The following is a 24,921-nucleotide window of genomic DNA, read 5'->3' as shown; positions in this document are numbered from 1 at the left end:
CAGAGAGGCGGCTGTTTCAGCCTTAACATCCTCTTCCTTAACATTCCCCTCCAAGATTAAAATTACTGTTTTTTACCAACACCCATGTAACCCAAAACTCCACCGGAGTTTTTTCACCTTGTCTATAAGCCTTTTCCATATTATGGTGTGTGTGCTCCCAAATTGCCTTTTCCAAGGTTCCTTCACCAGGAAACCAAGGATTACATTCACAGATAGCATCCAAACAAGTTCTTAACTGACATCTGGATACTCGACTGCCTCCCCGAGATAAAAAGTGTTTTATTAATGCTAGAAAAGGCTGGGCACGACTTTGATTCTGCCCCATCGTTCTCATTTACTCCTTCTGTGAGGGCTTCCGGATCACTGGGCGACAGTTCATCAATTTCAGGTCCCTGTTCAGGTGCCACTCATCACCTTCGTGAGGTGGGGATCCTGGTGACTGGAGTTGAAATGATGAGGGGACTACTGACTGATGATCAGTAGACGACTTTATTTCACTTCGTTTATACTTTACAAGATCCGGTTATAGTGACTTATAGAAAGAAATATGTACTTACTTACAGGATGTGAACTGTGTTTGGGATGTGAGCTACGCGCAGGGTGTGGGCTACAGGCAAGCAACAGGTGAACAACAACGATTATCTCTTAGCTTCAAACGCTGACAACAAGTTAATGATTCTTCACACTTATCAGATGGCGGACAGGAAAGCACTCTGGGGATCCTCCCATGTGTCTGCCGGGCGCCAGCCCGGGGAGACTTTTGCCCTGCAGCAACTGGAGTTTTCTTACAGGATCCAACACGTGCCCAGTCACATTGGCAAGGATCCAGGTTGTGTTCCAAAAGAGGTGGGGTGACTCTTGAGAATAGGGAGTATGTATGAGTACAGGGAGATTGGAGAGGGGGACTATGTCAGAGAAGGCTTCACAGAGAGCAGGTTTAAAACATTACTAAGAATTTTCTGGGAATATACTTCAGGTGTTAGAAACAAGGAAGAGATATTCCAGGAAAAGGGGCAGAGGTGTGAGAAAAAGAATAATTAGCTACCAACCATGGACATTGAGAAATGATCACCAGGGAATGTGTGTGGCGTGTTAATCTTCTCTGGTTCTCCACTGCCCCATCCTCTGTGAGCCCTGATTAAGAGGAATAACCAAGAAGGAGCCTCAAAATAAAACACTGAAGGAAGGATCCTTTAGAAAGTTATGAAACTTACTGAAACAAAGCTTTATTCAGTGACTCAGGTAACAGATCAAAGAGAAAATAGTTATATAGAGCATCAGAGAATTGGGGAGACAGATGAAAATCACATGCCGGACCCCCTCAAGTGTTGGTGTAATCAAAGGATCTACATAGTAAGGACAAAAGGCAGACAGCAAAGTAGAGGAGATGAGACTTGAGAGGGAGTGTTGGAGAACTTTGGGCAGCTGGGAAAGGTACCCAATCTATGCAGTTAAATCCTTCAAAACGAAACAGAAATGAAATACATTGGTGAAACAGTCCAGGCTGAAACATTTAAAATGCAGAAAAGCAGATTCAAACCTGGTGGCTATGGTAATTAAGGTCCTAACTCACACACAGATGTTTCACATTCACACACATTTTTAGCATAGCAAATATATCCTCATGTGTCTAAGTGCTCATTAGCCATCCGCGTGATCGCCTCTACACTAACCTCAGCAATGGAAAAACCATGTCCGAGAAAAACACACCTTAATGGGCTTGACTGCAAAGGAATGAAGAATGTGGAATATTTTTGCCTGGTAGTTGATTTTTAAGCCTAGGCTTAAAGATATATGCCGAGAACTTTCAGAGAATGTATTGAAAGTTGCAGTAGAAAGTCCCATTATCTTTTTTTTTTTTTTTTTTTTGCTCGTGGCAGCAGTCCTTTTCTTTTTTTTTTTTTTTTTTTTTTTTTTTTTTTTTTTTTTAATTTTTTTTATTTTTATAAACATATATTTTTATCCCCAGGGGTACAGGTCTGTGAATCACCAGGTTTACACACTTCACAGCACTCACCAAATCACATACCCTCCCCAATGTCCATTATCTTTAATGGGACTTTCATGGCTAATTCCCTGTGCAGTGCTGAAAATGTGCCCCTTAAGCTCGATTGCTTTTTTTGCCTTAAGATATATGGAGTTAGTGGAGTATTCAATTTGGCCGTGCTTCTGCTGCCAGGATCCCGCTCCAGCTGTTGCCCATCTCTTCTGCATTCTGTTCGATGGTTTTGCACAGTGCCCCTCTCTGCCTGCTGTCCTTTTGCCTTCTTTTCAAATGCTCATGAACACTTTGTCTTTCAACTCTCTCAGGCTGGGATACCTAGGAACCCCGAATGGTTGTGGGAAGATTTCATCAGTACTGCGCATTTGACCAGAGTCAAACAATAAGCTTGAAAGCATCAATAGACATCCAGAGGTTATTTCTAGAAAATCTCCTGGACACTTGGCTGAGCGATTATGGGCTTTTGGATTGCAACACTTGTTAGACTGTCACTCACATTTTCTTATACAGAGAATGTAAATATTTATTATCTTATTAGGTGTGTGTGTGTGTGTGTGTGTGTGTGTATCAGATGAGTGAATTTGCTGAAAACAAATATCTGTTGGCCCTTTTTTTCATGTGAACGTATGTACGTGTTTCATTTGAAAAGCGCCTTCTCTGTTACAGGGGAACAAAGACATAGGCGTTAGGTTTTGGAAACCCCTGTAGACTTGTGGCAATTTTCTCAAGCTTTCCATTTGTCACAAACACTTGGCTAAAGGTGATCAAGGTAGGAAAGATCAATAGGACAGCAGCGGGCCTTTCCATATTAATTTTGCAGAGACTTTATGTGTGTGGCGAACCATAGCATCCACCTGGGGAATTGAGCAGTATGTAACGTATTGCATCAGCCCTCAGCTATACAATTCTTCCTCGGTATAAGGTAATAAAAGGGAGCCGGGAAAAGAAACAACATTAAACAAATAGTTTCTTCATTCAGGTGCTTCATTCCAGTCGTCAATAGACTTTCCACATTGGCGCTCTGTGCTCAGTACTTAAAAGTAATTAGAAGCCAGAATAAATGAGATCACGGCAGGAATGAACATGCTTTACAGAGAACAGTGCGTTTTATACAGAGAAATGCAAATCTGTAGTAGAGAAGGCATGTAGTCTCCCTTTAATTTATTTTTCCTACTTGATGGCTGTACAAGTGATATACTTGCTTAGCAAGCTTCAAATCTAAATCCTTTTTAATCATGAATGTATTTTCATATTATGGAGTGTACATTCATAGTGAAGCAGTTTGGGCTGGCTGAATTAATCTCTACCAAAACAATGCATTTAAAGTATAAATGCTGAGACCAAGACTATGATTGTTGAATTATGGATGTGGGGAGCTGGAATTTTCTAAATGCAGTAATCCACATGATGTGTTTTTGGTATGATGGAAAGAGCCCTGAATTTTGAAACAGAAAACTGGTTTTGTTTTATTTATTTATTTATTTATTTGACAGAGAAAGAGATCACAAGTAGACAGAGAGGCAGGCAGAGAGAAGGGAGAAGCAGGCCCCTCGCTGAGCAGAGAGCCCAATGTGGGGCTCGGTCCCAGGACCCTGAGATCATGACCTGAGCTGAAGGCAGAGGCTTAACCCACTGAGCCACGCAGGCGCCCCCAGAAAACTGGTTTTGAATCCTGTTACTTACTTGCTGTGTGACTGTGATTACATCACTTGGTCTCTCAGAGACTTTATAATGATTTCTTTCTGAAAAAGATGGCATAAGGAATAAATGAGCAACGTGTGTGAAAGCGTATACTGTAAAACACTGAGTTTTTCTTTCTTACTCTGTGTTTCTGATAGTGAATTCATCTTCTCATTATAGAGTTAGATATATGAAATGCATCTGTTTAAAGTAATTAGCTCATTCCTACTAATGTAAGGGAGATCTTGTAAGAACTATTTCACGAAGCACAGTAGTTGCAAAGTAGGTCTTAAATGTTCTCACCACAAAAAAGAAGTGGTTAATTTTGTGATGTGATACAGGTATTATCAAACCTTACTGCGGTAATGATTTTGAACATATAACTCTAACAAATGAACCTGTTATGTACCTTAAACTTGCAAAAGCTTATATGTCCATTATATCTCAAGAGAGCTAGATAAAAGTAACAGTAATGAGTCACAATCACATGAAAGAGGAGTATGAGAAATATGAGTTAACTCCTCTGATCTGTAAGAAATAGAATACACAAAACACTGGGCCCTAGTAAAGCTATTTTTAGAATCCTCCTTGGGTATCTTATAGAAAATCATTCAAGAGCAGTTGAACAGGATCCCCTTAAATTCAAGGACAGGAAGTTTTCTTTCCTGGTGTCAAAAACCAAGAGTATGTGTTAGAATAGAGACAAATATTTAGGAGTTGAAAAGAATCAGGTGCTAGCACTTGTTTCTTCGTTCATTCACTGGGGGAAACCATGGAGCATCACTGTGTGACGTACACTGTGCTGTGCCAAACCAGAGCGATGAGAGAGTCCTTGGGTCACTGCACTTACAGTACAATGTCCAACTGACAGCTCAGTTGGTTAAGTGTCTGCCTTTGGCTCAGGTAATGATCTCAGGATCTTGGGATCGAGTCCCATATTGGGCTGCCTGCTCAGTGAGGTGTCTGTTTCTCTCTCTCTCTCTCTCTCTCAAATAAATAAATAAAATCTTTTTTTAAAAGTGGGGGGTGTCTTGACAAAGAACCACCTTGGAAACCAGACAGCCATACAATGGAGCATTGCTTCTCTTTAGTGATGACAATAGGAGAAAAATGGTCAGAGGATTGACTTTATATGAAATGACTCAAGTAATAGATTTATAAGTTTCTAAGCACAGTAGAGAGGAAGAATATATAACATTGAGCATGTGAAAGAACTCATTCTGTTAGGGTTTCAAATGTTTTCTTCTGAACCCAGAAAATATTGATAAATGATAACTGGACAGTTTTGATGAAAGTAATTAATAATGAATGAATTTGGGATTCCTGAGTGGCTCAGTCAGTAAAGAGTCTGCTTTTGGCTGGGTTATGATCTCAGGTCCTGGGACTGAGTCCCACATCCAACTCCCTGCTCAGCGGGGAGTCTGCTCCTCCCTCTGCCTGCCGCTCTCCCTGCTTGTGCTCTCTCTCTCTCTGACAAATAAATAAATTTTTTTAAAATTTTTTAAAAAATAATTAATGAATTAATTTAAGAATAATTAATTGGAAATACTGTGACATATATTTTCCAAGTACTACCAAAACTCATCCAGAGTTGTTAATCAAAAGACATGGTATGAGCTGCGGTTACACCCAGAGAAAGGGAAGGCAAGCCATTTTTCATAGAAAAGCCATATGCTATTTAGAAGCCATAAGGGAATCTGTGATTATGTTTTTACTAATATTTATTGTCCCTATATTACATTTATTACTTCAACAAGTTTATTTGAGCAGTGAACACTTCTTGAACAAACACATACAATACATTGAGCAAATACAAAACATAAAGAAATGAATCTTACCTTTGAGGAGTATACTTATAATACCATTGGCACACATTAAGAATTCATATAATTTTTTTTTTTCAGTAAGTATGTATGGAACACTTACAGAGTCCTGGGAAGTACGTAGAGTCTAGGAAAGCAACTGTGGGTTTAGATACCAGTTCAGCTCCTGATGGTGGCAGTGGTAGCAGTAGTAATATTAATAAAAATTGGTAACATTTGTTTAAGAATATACTACATGCTATGCCCTGTGTTAAGTACTAGATATGGATTATTTCATATAATCCTGGAAACAACACTCTGAGGTGTGTATATCATGAAACTCAACTGAGGAAACAGTTTCAGGAGCTTAAGTAACTCATCCAAGTTCCCACAGTGTTAGCAAATCCAAGCTCCAAATGGGAAGTTTACCTGCAATGCCTATGTTCTTTAGCCCTACACCTTTCCCACAACTATGGTACGGCATGGTGAGAGGAGTGATGGGTGACACAGACCAAGGATTCTGAGATCATGTCCATGAGGGAGCAGTGCGTGAGAACTACGTGAGAACTATGGGTGATTTCAGAGAACTGTACATAGTAGAGTGGAAGAATGAAGAAGGAAAACTAGGCACCGTATTGTGATATTGTGAACATTTTGTATTGCATGTTAAGAAGTGGGAAGCCTTTGAATATTTGCATTCTCATTTGCATTTTTTAAAAGATTTTATTTATTTGATGACTGTGAGAGAGCAGGTGAGCAGGGGTGGGAGGAAGGGCAGGGAGAGAGAGAAAAAAAAATTTCAAGCAGACTCTGAGCTAAGTGCAAAGCCTAAAGCAAGGCTCAATTTCAGGACCCTGAGATCACTACCTGAGCCGAAATCAACAGTGGGATGCTGAGCCACCCAAGAGCCCCTTTCATCTGCATTTTTGTTTGGGGTGGAGGGTTAGCAAAAAGTAGTTTATTAAAGCAAGGGGACAGGACCTGTGGGCAGAAAGAGATTCACCGGGGTCAAGAGAAGTGGCCCATTATATACCTACAAGTTGGGAGGGGGGGGAAGGAAAAAGGGAGGTTTCAAAAGAATTTTCATATGCAAAAGAGGACCTACAAGATACCAGGGGCCTTGCCATTGTCAAGTTAAGGTTGTTTTTTCCTCTAGCTTAAGTGATCACCTTTGTGATGGGGTAAAAACACTAGGAAGAGGCAAGACTAGGAGAGTCAGGAGAGATTGTACCAAAATAGGCAAGAGATATTAGTGGTGCTCCTAGAGAGGAGAGATTTATGACACAGAAAGAAATAGGAAATTAAACTAGCATGAAAGGTACTAGACTGGAACTAGTACAACTAGTACAACTAGTTCCACTAGGTGGAACTGTACAAAATATTCATCTCTTATAATGGATGAGTTTAGTGTGACCGCCTGGGGGCTTATAACATTTCTCAGTCTGGAGGTGAAACAGTGGGTAAATCATAAATAACTAGACAGATTTTAGGAAAGCGGTGATTTTAATCTTGACCACACTCAACTCTGGGAAGGTTTTGTAAAAATGGGAACATTGAAGATACTAAAAATATCATTTCACAAGAAAACTTTAAGGAATTAGATAATCTCTACATCTTATTTCTTCTAACTACTTTCTTACGAGGGCCACTGTCAATGGAGAAACTTGGGTGTTTTCCCACAACTGCTTGTTTTATCATAGTTGAATAAGGCCAGGAGCATGAGAAAAGCACAAAGAAGTAAAGTCACTTGGAAACTGAGCAGAATCATTTATATTTTTCCAACAAGAAGAAATGTAGCTTTAGTTCAAAGATTGTTGGAACTAATCTGCTTTAGGCTACCCAGGACAGAAGTTCAGCTGATGCTCTCGAGTGCATAAAATCAGGCGATCAGCGGAGCCTTCCATCTATCATAAAAAGCTTCTGTGCAAAGAGCAGCAGTAGCTGCTGTATTTCAGTTTACTTCACCTATTCCATTCTCTTGAGATTGAAATAGTCATTATTTCTCTGTGAAATTCGAATGCCGCCCAGGTAATCAGCTTAGCAGAGTCTCTGGGAGAACCATAGGTGATTAGAGTCCTAATCACTTGTTTGTGACAGTCACTTGCACAAGTATAATGGGTCTGGCTTTTAATTAAAGGAGAAAAAAAGACTTCTGTAGAAAAGGGGGAAATTATTTCGTGTTTTAAAAATGTCAATCTGTAAGACTAGATGTGCACACCTATAACCATAAAAAGACTTACAGCTCAAGTGAAGAATATAATCAAAATAATAGTTTCCTCGGGATGTTCTTCTATAGAGACTTGAGGGATGCATTTGCCCTAGGGGAATGTTCTCCGTCTTGTTCCCATGACTAACTGGCATCATCAGAGTTACAAAGGATGGTGAAAATGAGGTGGTACACTGGGAAGTCCAGAGGTTAAAAAAAAACACCAAAATCAGAATGTAGAATTCTGCAGCAGAACAAAACTCACTGATTTCAGAATTGTGTGATATTTGCTTCACTTTATATTTTTCTAGTACAAAATCAACTCAAGCTTCATACTGATGCAAAGGTTTCAGATGAGTTTCAGTAGTTAGGCAGTTTCTACAGATGGTTAAGGGTCATGTCTAATGTCGCCATTTGCAAAACTGGTCAAAACTGTAGTTTGACATATGGTCAAACTCACCCTTAAACTCACCCCCATGCATGCCTTTAGATGTGGGTATGTGTTTCCCATATATCCTATTTTTTCAAATAAGAAATTATTATGCTAATTATACTGCAGGAGCACACACAAAAAAGAGAATATACTTCTCCAAGTACCCCAATTCTATTATTTTTGCACTAAACAGTTATAATCGCTACTCAAGAAGCTTTTGAAGTCTCAACACATATCCCTAAATCCAGTGAATCCAGTGGGTCTTCTTTGGAGGATAGTTTTCCGTTGTAATTAAATATGTAACATTATTGAGGGGTACAGTAGAAATTTTCAAAATAATGTTTAGCCTCAATTTTACAAATATGGGGAAATAAATAGCAAACCATCCCTTGCTAAATGTTGCATTTTCTACTTTAATATTTCTCATTTAATCTTCGATATTGTGTTAATTTATGGCAAATTATTGTGGCTGCAAATTCAGAGCTCTTCATCACACTAGTGTTGTGTCAAATCTGAATGACCCTTCTGCACTAGTAAAAGAAAAGTTTGTGATCACTCCCAAGAAAGAACAATGTAATGATTAGCTACTAAGGAAAACAGCAGAGTCCTGACTGTGAACTAAGAGTCTCAGCAAATAAATCCACTTTCAGAAAACAGAGCTCGAAGCCATAAACCTCACATGGTTCTGGTTTCCCACATCAGTTTCCCTGTGAGTTACTGTGTCACCCTTGTGGTCCAAAAGGGGTGATGTGATACATGTCCCCAAAGGCTCAATTTAATGCATTTCAACCCTTGGGAACTTGGCTTCCTTGTTCAATACAATTTGAATCAACATTAAATGAAGCATTAGAGCTCTGAAGGTTTTAAAAGGTAATTGGGGATTTTAAAACCCCCCAATTTTTTTAAACAAGGTAACAGAATACAATTGATGTTTTTGTATGGAATCATGGTAAATGGCCAAATATGTAGACGATTCTTGGGTTTTGAGAATCTTTAATGTAATTTATTATAGAAATGTCATGACTCATCTTAAAGAGAAGGACTAGCATTTTTCTTTGAAAAAAACAACTAAAGTAACTTGCTTCCAGATTTGAAGTCTTACAAGGTGAACTAAATATAGTGTAATAGACATGAGTTAATAAATGGTCAAAATACAATATGTTGCATTTAAAGTAATTTAGGAAAATAAGGTTTGTCTCTCCAATGAGACTTAGTTGACAGAGACGTTTGGATGCTGATCTTTTGTACCCTGCCATCTGGAAATTGGACTGGCCAACAGGAGGCTCTTTCATATACTATCCCTGACCCTTTACTCTACAGTTTGACATGTAAAATAAAATTGATACCTGAGGTCTAGAATCAGTTGGGACAACAATATGAAATAAAAATCACAAAGACGCATATTAGACGCATATTGGACGCATATTAGTACCAAATTATAGTCAGGTGAACCTACTTCCACTAAACCCCAGTGTATAAAGGAAATAGTCAGAGAAGTGTGTCATTAACTTCATGAACTTATCATAACCATATAACATCATCATTTTGTAAAACTAATAGAATCATAAAATTTTATAAAAATTAATCAAGGTCATTTTAATGAACATCTTTTTCTTTTTAAATAAAAATCAGAAAGAGCTTCTGTAAATAGTTAAAATACAGCAGGTTTTGGGAAATGGGATTTATGAAAGCCCACATTCCTCTGATTTTCCAAGTAATATGTTGCCCATAATGAGCGCATGTAGGCGGACTTCCAGTGTGAGCTCAGGAGCAAAAAGGGATGGGAACCGCATTACTGCAGGCATGGCTAAGTGATCACACATGCCACTTCTGGTAATTCTTATAGAACTTTATGCAGCCAATATGCCAGTTTTTGTCATTTCATAGATGAGAAAATGAGTCAGAGAGTAGAGGTAACCTGGCCCAAATCCTACAAGGCATCCTCAAATCCCAGTACCTCTGGTTGGGATATCCATGTTGTCAACTACTATTCTACATTCAGAAAGGTTGTGGTATTTTGAAAGACACTCGAAAAGTGGACAGGCATTCCTTAATTGCAGAAAGATTCATGCAGTGGTACCAAGATGTTGACCACAAGCAGAACGGAGTTCTGGGGAGGGTTGGAATATAGCTGGGGTGCTGGGAAGATGGAATGGAGCATGGGAGACTAGTTGATAGAAATCCTTAAGCATCAGGATGAAAAGTTTGCTTTTGTAAATGCTGCCTGGAAAGCAACTGAAGATGCTTTGAATACAGTATTGATAGCATATTAAGGATTCATGGTTAGTAAATTAGTTTGATAACTTGCTTAACAAATTGTTGATTTACATCACATAATGTAAATGTTGAAATTTTTTTCACATCAGCCAAGGAAATAAATGAAGGACTCACTTGGTCCTAAATTCTGACCCCCAAGGCCATACATGTTGGGGCCTAGACTGCTTCTCTAACTTCATCTTCTTCTCCACTCCATGTGCTCCTGCACACTGAGTTCCACACTTGCTCTTTGGCAGACAGAACATGCATTAACCTCAGGGCATTTGCACTTCCTCTCCCTGAAATGGTCTTTCTGATAACAGCATCTCCCTCTGCCATTGCACCCACTTCACTTTCTATTCCCTTAAAATTTTCACAGTTCTGGATAACTTATTGCCACTTGGTATATGTATTTGCTTCTTATTTTCTTTCTTCTTCCCCCTGAAATTTGATCTCTAGATCAAATTTTTTTTCTGTTTGTTGTTGTATCCCCAGTGTATCACACTGGAGTGGATAAAGATTTGGGGATCTGAAGTTAAGTGCCCTTTTCAAGAAAAAGAATAGAAAATTTATGAAACAAAATAGAAGTGAAACTTAATATTTATTTGGAATGCAAAAAAAGTTACAAAGTTTAAAGTGCTAACAAGTACCACAAGCATTATAAAATCTGAAAGGCAAAACACTGTTTTTATTACTTGATTGCTTGACCCACCTCTGCACTTCTTTCCTCCACAGTTTTTGTAACAGATTCTCCAGACTGCCTCTTCAATGTATAATCATTTTGTGATATAATCTTCTATAGAGAGAATGGGAAAACAATTTAGTATTTTTTCTCTAGCATGGCTGATCAAATTTTTTTAAGAAAAATTATTGATTAGTGGGCGCCTGGGTGGCTCAGTGGGTTAAGCCGCTGTCTTCGGCTCAGGTCATGATCTCAGGGTCCAGGAATTGAGTCCCACATCGGGCTCTCTGCTCAGCAGGGAGCCTGCTTCCTCCTCTCTCTCTGCCTGCCTGCCTCTCTGCCTACTTGTGATCTCTCTCTCTGTCAAATAAATAAATAAAATCTTTTTAAAAAAAAAAAAAGAAAAATTATTGATTAGAAAAGCCTTTTAGGGGCACCCGGGTGTCTCAATGGATTAAAGCCTCTGCCTTCAGCTTAGGTCATGATCCCAGGGTCCTGGGATCGAGCCCCACATCAGGCTCTCTGCTCAGCAGGGAGCCTGCCCCCCCCCACCGCCTGCCTCTGCCTACTTGTGATCTCTGTCTGTCAAATAAATAAATAAAATATTTTAAAAAGAAAAGAAAAGGCTTTTAATTTCAACACTGTTGCTAAATTCCTTATAAACTTTTAAATTGTTGTCAAAAATGAGAACCCCTATAAAGTTCTATAGCATGTGAACCATGACATTTGGAAGAATAGCAGACTAGCTTCTGGCTCTATACATTTCTAGCCTGGTTTTCCCTCGACCACATATAGCCCTGAGTGTCCCAGGATATGAACACTGCATTACAACCTTGGGTCCTGCTCTTCCTTTTGAACATTAGGGGAGTGAGTTTGCACAATGGGTGGTACGAATACTCTGGACTCCATTTCTGCACCATGAGACTATAATAACCTGACTAGAAATGGAAGTAACTGTGAATCACATACATAGGTTCTAGTCAGCCTAGCCTAAGTGCTCCATAATACTACATTCTTTAGCTCAGTTCCAGATAATCCTGGCCATTTGAACACTGCAGAACACGACAGAGGGAAATTGCGGTAGACACGGTAAAGACAGCAGTCAGAACCATTTGCAGTTAAAACATTCTGTTTCTGCAAATTTATAAAAGCATGTGACTCTGTGAACAATGTGCTAGGGATCCATACGAGTGAGGAACACTGATTTCCAATCGTTTTTAGCTTGATAGCCAATCTCCTTCTTCCAGCATCTCATGGCACTTGTAGGTACAAAGAAGACACTCAAAAAATATTGTTCAGTGGATGAATGAACAAAAGTTACTTCTTTGTGACTCTTCCATCCCACAGTTAAATCAAAGTGCCTTTCAAATTAAATCGGACCCCTTGACCACAGGTTACATTTATCATATTAAAAATGTACTGAATCTCTGATGCAATGTGGGATCTATTCTTAATACACAATATGTCAAGAAGATTTATTCATTATAAGCACAGATATATTGACCCTTTCTTTTTTCTTTCTGTGGGGAAATTCACAGTTTCTGCATAATTTTATAGCCCTGTCAAATACATTTTCTCAGGAGTATACCCTAAGCAGCACTGTCACTCTTACTGCTCAAATTATGGAGCAACTTTCTTCAGTGCATATGTTATATTTGTCTTTTAGAAGGACAAAGTCTACTCTGTGACCTTTATTTTTTCATTTTTGTGACTCCCAGGAAAAAGGTTGTCTAAATTTTAAAAATGACACTATAGCTAGAAGAAGCTGAAGACCGAAGGCCTGTATTTTCCAGGATGGGGCCAAAATATAGATTTCTTTAAATTTTAATTCAACTGCCTAATGTGAAAACAGAGCTAGAAAGGAAATCTGTGAGTCAGATAAGAACTCTTGTACTCAACAGATGTGCCTAGGATTCCCAGCCGTCCTAATGCTCCTTTATTCTCTTGCCCAGAGTCAGCAGAGCTGTCTCAGTGGTAATCACCAAAGTACCTATAAAATGAAATGATCTCTTGTAAAACCTGACTCTGAGTATCCATTTATGCACCATTGAAAAACCATGTGCCACTCTGTGGATCTGGAATCTTTCTGAGAATGCTAGAATCAAAATGCTTCTTGCAAATGCGGAATTTTTCCAGTTGACATTCAGATTGATAAAGCTGAGAGAAGAGAGAAAGCTACGAGGCTTATAGTGATATATTAACAGCAAAGTTGCGGGCTTACTGCTAGGTTTTGTCCCACATGCCTAATCCAGACAAATGGAATCCTGTGATGCCATGAAGGAAAAAGTAGGCCTCAATTGGACAAATTGTGAATCAAACTCGGGCAGTATTTCCCACATTGACCTTGTTGTATCTTTTTAAATACACTTTTTTTTTAAAATACACTTTTTTAAAGCTTTTTTTTTTTTTTTTTAAATATGTTTGAGAGAGAGAAGTGGAGCGAGTGAGTGAGAAAGAGAGTACGTGTGGGTTGGGGGGCAGAGGGAGAAGAAGCAGACTCTCCTCTGAGCAGGGAGCCCGATGCGGGTCTCCATCTCAAGATCCTGGGATCATGACCGGAACTGAAGGCAGGTGCTCAACCAACTGAGCCGCCCGAGTGCCCCTAAATGTTTCATGTTTTGTAAAATTTTTGAATTAATCTTAGGACCTAATTAAAACATACACAGTGGTTAGTATGGACGGGCAGATATAGCTAGACAAAGCTGTCTGTTTTGGACATGGTAGTGAAAGAAAGCATACATCCATTATAAGGAAGATTTTTCCATTAGGTGATATGTGCGTGATTGGTTTTAAAAAATGACACTTTCAGGTACCTTCTCAGAGAGCATGGTGTTGACCACACTGATTGATCAGGAGATTACAGTAAACTCTTCTAAAGTCTCTGGCAGATAATTTGCTACTCTACTGTTGTTTATTACAGCCCGAAGGAGGGAGAAATAAATCCGTTTAAAAAGATTTTAAAAATGGATAAAAATTATGGGCTACTTGTTAAATATTCTTTGTAAGTCAGTGTTACAAGCAGATGAGGGCAAGTCATGTTTTATCTAGAATAACAGACATATTTCAGTTTGATTAAAAAAAGATAAAGATTAAAAAAAAAGATAAAGATGTTTTTCCTAGTGTCATTCAGTCAGTGTAATGAGGGTTATTGATTAAAATGTTAGAATCAATAAAGACCTAAAATTGGAGTAGAGGAGACAGTAAGGAGGAAAAAAAGGTTATGGTCTCTCAAGTAAGCTGACAATTAAATGCTTTGTGAAAAATTGATTTTTTCAGCGTGAACTGTCAACTGTACTCCTTGGCTCTCTCAGGCATGTGAGAGCATGTAAAACGACAAGTATCTATTGTTATCAGACTTAAACGCTAAATATTTGTAAATATCACCTACTACCAAAAGCTAATTGTAACATTCAGCACATCTGACTATGTTTTACTAATGCTTTTTAAGGAGTTTTGTGTCATGTTAATGCTTGTCAGGTCTATGAATAATAGCCAGTGAAACTTAACAGGTTTCTCCTTAGATTCCAATGATGCATAATAATACAATTACACATTGTCAGGGTCTTTCCAAAATTTAAGCAGGAATGTTTAAAGCCCCTTACCCTCTTTTTCTTAACTCATCAGTATCAAAATGTGGCAAGCGTGTTGGACTTCTGTAGTCCAACTACCTAACCCAGGATAGGTGAGTTAGCTATTCCTCATGTAGAAGGTCTCCAGACCTTTCGTTTGCAAGAAAAAACTGGACAGAACTGGATAAATTCATGTGTAAAAAAAACACCAAACTACAGGTAGGTAAATGCAGAAACAGGAAAAAAGACAATCAAAATACCCATAAATGGGGGGCTTAAGTGGGTACGAGAAGAATAAATGAAAGAAGATGGGATTGGGAGGGAGACAAACCATAAGTGACTCTTAATCTCACAAGGCAGACTGAGGGTTGCTGGGGGGAGGGGGTTTGGGAGAAGGGGGTGGTATTGTGGACATTGGGGAGGGTGTGTGTTTTGGTGAGTGCTGTGAAGTGTGTAAACCTGGTGATTCACAGACCTGTACCCCTGGGGATAAAAATATATGTTTATAAAAAATAAAAAAAATTATATTAAAAAAATACCCATAAATGGAAAAGTAAAATATAACAAAATCTGCTCATATGAATTTTACACAAAACATCAAAAAGTAATGAAAATTTTAGTGAAATGTATGTAAAGGGTCCCTAAAAAGCAATTCAAAGACGAGCACCTGGTAATGTTAGCAAATAAATAGGATCTAAGAACTGCCAAAGAGAAAAAAAAAAAAAAATGTGGAAGGACATAAAGGAAATGCCTTGAAAGGGAAGGCAAAGGATGAAGGCTCACCAATGTGAATTCAGGGGTTGAATTCTGAATTTTCTCAAGGTTGCTCTGGGCATCACATTCCTGTTTTATTAATTAAAAGTTCCTTTTAAAATTTTTACAGTCTTTTAGATTAGGCCCAGGAAGCATTCTTTTTAAAATACCAATTCTTTTTTTTTTTTTTTAAGATTTTATTTTTTCATTTATTCCTTTGTCAGAGAGAGAGAGAGAGAAAGAGAGAGAGTGAACACAAGCTGGTGGGGGGGGGAGCAGGCAGAAGCAGAGGGAGGAGTAGATTCCCTGCTTATCAAGGAGGCTGATAAGGAACTCCATCCCAGGACCCTGGGATCATGACTTGAGCTGAAGGCAGATGCTTAACCTACTGAGCCACCCCGTATCCCTTAAAATATCAATTTTGATCATAGTGAATATTAATTTCACTGTTTATTTTTCTAAGTTATTAGGCATAAATGGGTATAGATCTATTAACTATCATTCAGACATGTATGAAAAATATTAAGAAGTCTCTTCTTTTAAATTACATGAAACACCAGTAAAGAATAATATCTGATAATAGATTTTATTATAATTCTGTTTAACTGTATGTATATAAACGTTTTCATAAACATAGTTCATTATAAATTTGTTAGATTTAAATAGTTAATTTAGGACCTCCATCATCCAGCTCTATAAACTCTTTTTAAACAGATGTTCTAGGGACCCCTGAGTGGCTCAGTCAGTTGAACAACCGACTCTTGTACTCAGATCAGGGTCTTGATCTCAGGATCATGAGTTCAAGCCCTACATTGGGCTCCACGCTGAGCGTGGAGCCTGCTTAAAACCAAAACAAAAACAGGTGTTCTGTGTAAAAAAATCTATGGTTCATTGTCTAGCCGCTTCCATTTTGGCTGGCGCTTTTTGATTATGCAGTTAGGGTAGGGGAGGGAAATTAAGTTTCTCTCTATCCTTCTGAGTTCTTAGCTGAAACCCTAATAGTAAAAAAACAGATTAATAAGAGAAAAGCAGAGATTTATTAACATGTAAACTTATGACTACCTGGGGGGGTACCCAAAGAAAAATGAGTAACTCTCTGAGGAAACAGAGTAGGAGGAGTATATTCTATCCCTCTTCATTTAGTAACCCAAACTGTCTTGAAGTGCTTAATGGGAGCCCGAGGCATTTGACTCGCTTTTGCTTTTGCACACAGGTGCACTCTGAGCGTGACCCTGGAGCAGGCCATCATTCTGGCCCGAAGCCACGGGCTGCCTCCCCGCTACATCATGCAGGCCACTGACGTGATGCGGAAGCAGGTAAGTCTCATGCACTGTATAGGGACTGTTTTACAGGACCTGGATTTGAAACTACCTTTTAATCAGGATTTATCAATTTTTGTCAGAATAATCAGCATTTATCAGATGTCTCAAGGGTGCCTGGATTTGAGGGACATTTTTCCAGGCTCAGAGGGTAAGTATGGACAAGAAACACTCCCAGAGATGAAGGCAGTACAGACATCTATATGAAGGTTCTCCAAGAAATGTAGCCAAGCTGCAAAAAGAGATGTCTGAAGAGGTAACCTGAAGGAGGAAAGGGGTTGATCAGGCGTATCGGGCAGGAGTGGATTTGGGGTTTATGTAAAGGATGAAGTCAAGGGATGCATGGCACTTTCGGGGCTTTGCGGGTGATTTACTAAGGCTCTGGAAATACATTGAGGAAGAGGGTGGAGACAAGGAAGAGGAAAGAATTGAGGACCCTGCTTGCTCCTGGAGCTCCCAGAGGGAATGCCAAGCCATGCTAAGAAACTTGTGCACTATTCTGAAGATAAAACACATACCTTAGATTTTGCTTCAGAGGATGAATAGCAATTTTAGGAATGTCTTTAGGTCACTGAAGTATTTATAGGTGAGAATATACTCTCTTATCAAGAGAATGAACCTTTGGCCTAATACCCAGTGGTATTTGAGATATGACAGTTTGGTTTTTAACTCATAAAATTCTTTTAAAAGATAAGAAAAATACACTAACCTCCAATGTGTTGATTATTAGGAAAATGTATTTAATCTAATAGAAAAACACAACTTGGTAGAAAAGCAAAAGAAGTCGGAAAAGATCAATTTTATATTTTCTTCTGTCACATTTTTCTCAGGTTACCACAGAAATTAATTTAACAAATCTCTACTTACTCACTTGGTTTGAATTGCCCAGTGATAGTGAGTGACTTTGTTTGTTTGTTTGTTTTTAAAGATTTATTTATTTTCGAGAAGGAGAGAGAGCATGGGCACACATGGGGGGAGGAGCAGAGGGAAAGGAGAGAGAGAGAGAGTCTCAGGCAGACTCCCGGCTGAGCTCAAGCCCAGTTCAACTCAAAGCCCATCCCACAACCCTGAGATCAGGACCTGAGATGAAACCAAGAGATGCTTAACAAACTGTGCCACCCAGGCACCCTAAGTAACTTAGTTTTTAAGATATGCTTTTGTAGTTAAAACTGCTTTATTTACTCAGTACTTAGTGTATAACTCTTACACAAACAGATAACTTCCTGTGGGTTTGCTCCCAAGATTATAATACAGAATGGAAAGAAAGAAAGAAAAAGAAATCCATGGAAACAGTCATGAGGCCAGTACCAGTTTAGGGTCTGCAATTCAGAAATAAGGTGCAACAAGTGGAGATACATTGTAGCTTCAGGCTTCAGGTTCCCAGCTGGGAACCCTGAAGCTAGAGACTGAAAACCAAGATCTCACAAGGTCCAAGAGGAATTTGCTAAGTAAATGTTAGATCCACAAGAAGCACAGGACACACGGTGGTTCAGCTGGGAAAGGGCAAATGCAGATACAAAGGCCAGCAGATTTTGGAAGGATTTTTTTGGGTGGATATACAAATTTGGTTTTAAAAAAAGTAGATCAAGGTAAACTTGCAATTATCCCTATCAGGTTGGGTTTGGAATGCCAAAAATACATAAAGAGACTAAGCATTGTTTCATTCTATTTCCATTAGAGTAAGTTTACAATATGACTTGAAGGAACCATCTCAAAAATCATAGTTTATGGCAAGACTAAGAGACTGGTATTAGCCTGTTTTAGAATAATCTAGTACAGGAGTAATGACGGATTGGCTAGATATACATTCATGCTATATAGACTCCAATAATCAAAACCTTTAAGTTCTCACAACTGAAAACAGAGATAGATAAAATAGAGAGGGAAAGTAAAAATCATTTGTAAGCCTTAATGACTTGTTTAACTGGTGCAAACCCTTCTGAGGATACAATGTACATAAGATATTTACATATATTATTCGTATATATTATTATATGTTTATAAAATATAACTTAAGGCAACTGAAAAGTTAGGAAGTTTCTTATCAAGTCCTGGTTGATTTCTAAACTTCCCTGATTTTCAGTGTTTATCACTTCTTCCCCTGTCCATATTTTTATAATAAATACATTCAGAATAGATAGCTTCTCTCCTTTGTGACATGTTTCTCTGCTCCAAGTGGCTTGGAGACAAAGAACTGATTTCTGACTTCTTCATGAAGGATCAGAGAGCCTGGGGCCCCTCTCGATGGAGAAACCAGGCTAACCTGGTGCACAGAGAGATTTTTGCAGTGTTCCCTCTGTTGCTCATCTTCTCCCAAGGGTTTAGCTGGTACAGGCAACAGGAATAGCAGTTGGGATCCACTCAGCAAGCCAACTTTTCCCTGCATGTGATCTGAGTAGTTAGAACACTTGTGGGAATCAAAGATCTAACTTTTCTGTTCCCTTTGCCTTTCAGCCATTTAGATATAAATCTCTGGACACTGAATGGTTGGGATATTTTCTAGGTTAATGAATAAGATTCTCTAAGATCTTTAGTTTCCTTTTTAGGAAGAAGAAGCTCTTTAGCACGATTTCTTCTTCTGACTGCAATATTATTTTCATGTACAGATTTTGTATGTGTCCTTTTCATAGATTTGTTGAATGCCCTGGTTGAGTTATTGGAAGGAAAGCTAAAAGATAGCAGGCGGGGTCCCATGCCCCTTTTTGATAACGATTGTCATAATCCTAGGCAGCACTTTTACATAACCAACGGATCTCATTAATAAAAGGCTTGAGGGAAAAGTTCTCATTGATATTAGAGACAAAGCTTTCTATCCTACAAATTATACATTCCAAGTATTATTTGGTGGAAGCCAATCTCAAAAATGTTTTGACCTTTTTAATAAAACTGGAATTTCAAAGAATTCTGTCTCTTTACCTACAATATCAGGGCATTATATTGGGCACCAGTAACAGACTAAGGAAGATGTGATTCTTGCCTTATCTCATGGTGGCCACATGGGGGCAAATCATCATGACACAGGCACCAACAGACAAGTGGAATTCGACTTCAGTGTTTTAGGCCAGAAAACAGGAATAAATGAGTGGCTAGACTGTGAGCCCCTCAATGGCTGGGACACTGAGTATATTTGTTCTGGCGTCACAGGTTTCCTAGAATAGTTCCTAGCAGAGGGTAAATGCAAAATGACATGTGAGCAATGAATTAGTTTTAACTAAGATAATCAGGAAAAAGCCTTCATGCCACAAGTTATAATATGATAGTGGCTTAATAGCATGGAGTCTTGAGTTTAAACAACTTCAGTTTTAGTCCAAGCTCCAGTGTTTACTGTCTATATCGTATGGGACAAGATTCCAAGCCTCGCTCTTACTTAGTTTCCTCATTATTAAAACAAAGATAATAATAGCACTTACATCATAGTGGTGTGAGGATTAAATAAAGCAATACACTCCATGTACTTAGAACAGTACCTGACACAATGAAGAACCAATTAATTACTGCCCAAGATGGTATTTGATTTGAGCCTGCGGGGATGAATGTGATGTGGACAGGTAGGAAACAGGAGAGAGAGGGTATTTAGGAAGAGGGAGCAACATGAGCATGAGCATGGGTGTAAAAGTGAAAGTATCAGGACACCTGGGTGGTGCAGTCACTTAAGCATCCAACTCTTCGTTTCAGCTTAGGTCATGATCTCAGGGTCATGAGATTGAGCCCCGCATCAGGCTTTGTGCTCAGCCTGGTGTCTGCTTAAGTTTCTCTCTCCCTCTCCCTCTATCCCTCTGTGCATGCACCCACTCTCACCACCCCTCTCTTTTTCTGTCAAATAAATAAATAAATCTTTTTTTTTTTAAGTGCAAGTATCTGGCATGTTGAGTATATGATGAATTATAGAGTTGAATTCATTTTGGAATATGCCAGTAATTGTTCAGCATGATAAGCATCAATTTATTTGCAACCTTTTAAGAAAGTAAAAGTCTTTCATTAGATTATTTAATGGAATATTATGGAACCAAAGACAAAAGCAATCATATATAAATACTATAGTAAACCTATTTCTCACAAGGATATGATTCAAAAATTCTAAAACTAATTTATAAGTATATTAGGCTCAGATAGATAAGTAAATGCATTGTAAATAATGAGAATAAAATTTCTTACTGTCAGAAAAGAAAGTTACAAAAGGGAAAGGGAGAAGGCTGTAATCCAGAATGAACCCTGTTGCATGGGATTGAATCAGAGGTAGCAGTTTGAACTGATGGACACACACACACACAGATATACATAGATGTAGAAATAACTATAGACATCTGAGTATGCTTGCCCTAGTCACCTAGCCCTGTCTACTGCAAAGACCTAGAAGCACTTACATGCCAGTAGTAGCAATGAACATACCCAGGGTCCAGATCTTGGGTTCCAAATATAATTCTCCATTAAAAAGAACCTAGGATGCTTAGAGAAGTGGTTAACTTCCAGCTGAGACAGAGAAGATGAGCCTGGAACATCCCGAGGTACCAAAAAATAAGCAAGCATTCAAAAATGATTTTGATTCCTTCAGTAGGACATGAGAAGCCACCTAAAGGAGTTCCTAGTGGTCTATCTGCAACAATTTGAATTTTAAAAAGTATTAATAATAGAAATATTAGATACTAACTCAGAATAAAATAAATATTTATAAATTCATGTTGATTTAAATAAATACTTGAATAAATAGATAATGGTTTTGGGAAGAACAGATGACTCTTATCCATAGAAACATTCCTTCCTAAATGCTACATTATCATTGTTGCAGCAAGATACATCAATGGAGATTAAAGCCAGTGAGCAAAGTTTGAAGAGAAGCTATATATGTGCATAGTCTCATAGTATCTTCTCCAAATTATTAACTACAAAAAGAGAAGTAGAAGATGTACAGTGGAAAAATCTGACATATACCACTTGAACCAAGTGCCAAATTAATGGCACCAATGATAAGAGGTAAAGCCATCCTATAATAGTCAATGTCAGTGATTTCATGCACTGAGAAGGCACCAAATCACTTCTTGCCCAAAGTGCATGTCCTCTAATCATGAGGAAAGATCTGACAAACCCAAATTGAGAAACATCCTACAAAATAATGACCAGTACTCATCAAAAATATTAAGGTCTTGGAAGGCAAAGAGAACCCGAGGAAGTGCTGTAGATCAGAGGACCAAGGAGACAAAAAAACAAAATGCAGTAGGGGATCCTCGATTGAATCCTGGAATAGGAAGGGGACACACGTGTGGGAAATGGTAAAATTTGAATAAGACGCTGCATTGTTCTAACGTTGATTCCCTGGTTTTGGTCTTCATGTTATAGAGTGAAAACTCTTTGTTCTGCTTTTATAACTTTTCTCTAAGTTGAAAAATGCTACAAAATAGTTCATTTTTTTAACATTTGAATTGTGATTCCTAATTTCCTTTCCATTTGTCTTTCTTCCACCCCCACCCCTTTTCCCTTTCTGCTTTTCTTTACCGGGTCCATCTTAAGAAAATAGGTTTTGTTTTGCTTTCTTCCTTTTCTCCTTTTCTTTCTCTCCTTCCCACAGCTCAGAAATTTGGTAGCAGGAGAGAGAGAGTTTCAGAGTTCTTTTTAAACCACTCTCTTTCATCCTTTCTCAGCCCCAAACCCTGGTGTTTGGTTCTATGTAGTAACTGATTCTTGTTAGGAACTGAGTAATGATGATAGCTTCATTCATGAACTTGACAGATTGTGAATCCCATTGTCTTTGAACTTTAAACTTTGAGGCAGAATTCTTACATTTCAGAGACCCATATGCCCATGGCTTGTCCTGAAATTGCTTTAGCACTATGTAAGAAATGTTTTCTTGATAAATACCGTGAAGTTTAAGATAGCTAATTATTCAACTAAGGACAAAACAGGTGCATGAGTGCGATAGAACTGTGATTTCTGTTCCACGAAAGTGGGAACACAGCAGATATTTGTGTCCTGCTCATTTCTTGTCTTCAACCTCTGAAATACTGCTTACTTCTAGGAATAAAGACCTAGCTGAGATAATGAACAGGAAGCTGTGATTAAATATATTTTGAATGATTCGGATGGCTACCGAAATAAGTATCAATCCTTTGGAACAACGTATCAGCATATTTTGATTCCTAAAAGTGTTAGTTATGAAAATATTCAGATGATGATTTCTCTCTTCTGCTTCATCTAATTTCTCTTGGTGTTAAATATGCTGTGGAAATAAATACTCTAAGGACGCCTGGGTGGCTCAGTTGGTTAAGCAGCTGCCTTCGGCTCAGGTCATGATCCCAGCGTCCTGGGATCGAGTCCCACATCGGGCTCCTTGCTCAGCAGGGAGCCTGCTTCTCCCTCTGCCTCTGCCTGCCATTCTGTCTGCCTGTGCTCGCTTTCTCCCCCTTCTCTCTCTGATAAATAAATAAAATCTTTAAAAAAAAAAAAAAGAAAAGAAATACTCTAGGCTCAAATGTTAACGGTATGTTAAATAATTACTAATACCATGTAGAGCTAAAAAATTACTTTCCCTGCTTCTTTCAGGGAGCAAGAGTTCAGAACACAGCAAAGAATTTGGGAATCAGAGACCGAACCCCACAATCTGCTCCAAGGTAAGTGACTCCCCAGGTCTGCTCTTTGGCAAAGGGCTGGCCACCATTTCCCAAGCAGCATCACTTACAGCTAACGCACCTGTCCCAGCACATTGTCTAGTGCAGTCCCAATTGTAAGCATGCAAACTGGCCTTGTAAACACTCTGTGGCTAAATGTGACTAGGCCTCGATGATCTCTGAATTCAGAACTTTAAGGGAAGCAAACTTAGAGGTAATAGGTAGAAGTCTTGACATTATTCTGTTTTGCAAATTCCATCATGAATTCAAAGACAGAAGTCCACACAGGTGCTATTGAAATTTGTATTCCAACTGTAGTGAACCAACACAATGCCATTTTTCATTTCTGTTTCTATGCCTGCCCATGCCATTACCTTGGGCATGATTGCTTCTCCCATCTATGTCTGTATGAAAAACTTCTTAAGCACAAAACCCAGCTTAGATGTTCTTTCCTCTTCAACATCTTGGATGAATTTTCTCCCTCTTTGTGCTCTCTTATCATCTGGTATTGGTCTGTTTTAGCCCTTATCATATTGTGTTACAAAATATTGTTCCACGACTCCTTACCCAATGTAAATATGAATTCTTTGGAGGCAGGAAATATGTTTTTTGGGTTTTATTCCCTGTTCATCATAGTGCTATATAGTAGACACTGAATATTTGATTTCAAGAATGTATGAATGAAAAAATGAATGAATGAGCTTTTTCTTTGGGATCATACAAATATTCACAGTTCACATGTCATCAAAAGAAAGGACTCGAATCCACCTTTAGAATAAATGAACATGGGAACAGCCATCATAAAAATGTTAATTTCATTTCCCTGGTGACATTAGGGTAGGCAGCCATCTATCTTGAAGTGGGATAGTATTAAATGATTTCTTTTACATTTGATTGTTTTTATACATTGGCATTTTAACAAAAAGTAGGCTCTTCCAAGCACTGTCTCAGATAAGACATTCTTTGTTTCCATTTACAAAGCAGTTACCAGAGTGAGAATGATGACTGTAGCATTTATGAAGTTACATTTCATTCTAAAAAGTATGTGGGTGGTGGAAGTACTTTGGAAAGGGAAAACATATTTTCCCCCTGAAAATGGATGGAGCACTCATGTTCTAATTGTGTTTATTTTTAGTGCTGACTCCTGACTCTAATCCTCCAGCCTTGTTAATGTTATCTTTCATAGTTGATTAGGTTAGAAAGACTTTATTGCTAAAGAATCATTTCACATAGTCATTCTCTCTCTAACACCTTGAGCATTCATATATATTTGGATAACAGACCCAGTGAAGTGTTGAAATCCCAATAACAAAACAAGAGAACGGTTTAGCAAGGTCTCCTTAGCTAGAGCTTATAAACACTAATAAACAGGGGGGTTAAGATAAGACTTCAGCATCCTGATCAATAAGCCAGTACACAAACTGAATACAAGAAAGGAACCTGATGAACTCACTTTTTTCTTTATTGGGATGTGTTTTAAAATACTTGAACTGAAACACAACAAAATAAGCCAACTGTAAAATTGACATTTTTTACAAGAGAGTAATAATTCCAAGGCAGAAATCTAGAGTAATTTTTAAATTTCATTCTATTTATTCTTTCTTTCATTCTACAAATATT

At 38.4% G+C, this 24,921-nt stretch overlaps 1 protein-coding gene across 5 annotated transcripts in view; it reads left to right on the top strand.

The window, feature by feature from the left end:
- Window positions 1–24,921, top strand: part of PREX2 (phosphatidylinositol-3,4,5-trisphosphate dependent Rac exchange factor 2) — a 347,111-nt gene that overhangs the window by 270,397 nt on the left and 51,793 nt on the right. For all 5 annotated transcript variants that reach the window (XM_045063234.1, XM_045063231.1, XM_045063230.1 and 2 more), the window contains 2 exons: window positions 16,597–16,699; window positions 23,237–23,304. In XM_045063234.1, coding sequence (XP_044919169.1) covers window positions 16,597–16,699; window positions 23,237–23,304 — 171 coding nt within the window. The remainder of the gene's footprint in view (window positions 1–16,596; window positions 16,700–23,236; window positions 23,305–24,921) is intronic.

Source organism: Mustela putorius, unplaced genomic scaffold, assembly GCF_011764305.1.
Source record: "Mustela putorius furo isolate JIRA1106 unplaced genomic scaffold, ASM1176430v1.1 tig00003846_pilon_pilon_pilon, whole genome shotgun sequence".
Taxonomy (NCBI): Eukaryota; Metazoa; Chordata; class Mammalia; order Carnivora; family Mustelidae; genus Mustela; species Mustela putorius.
The sequence above is the reverse complement of the archived record's forward strand: the minus strand, read 5'-3'. Positions and strand labels throughout refer to the sequence as shown.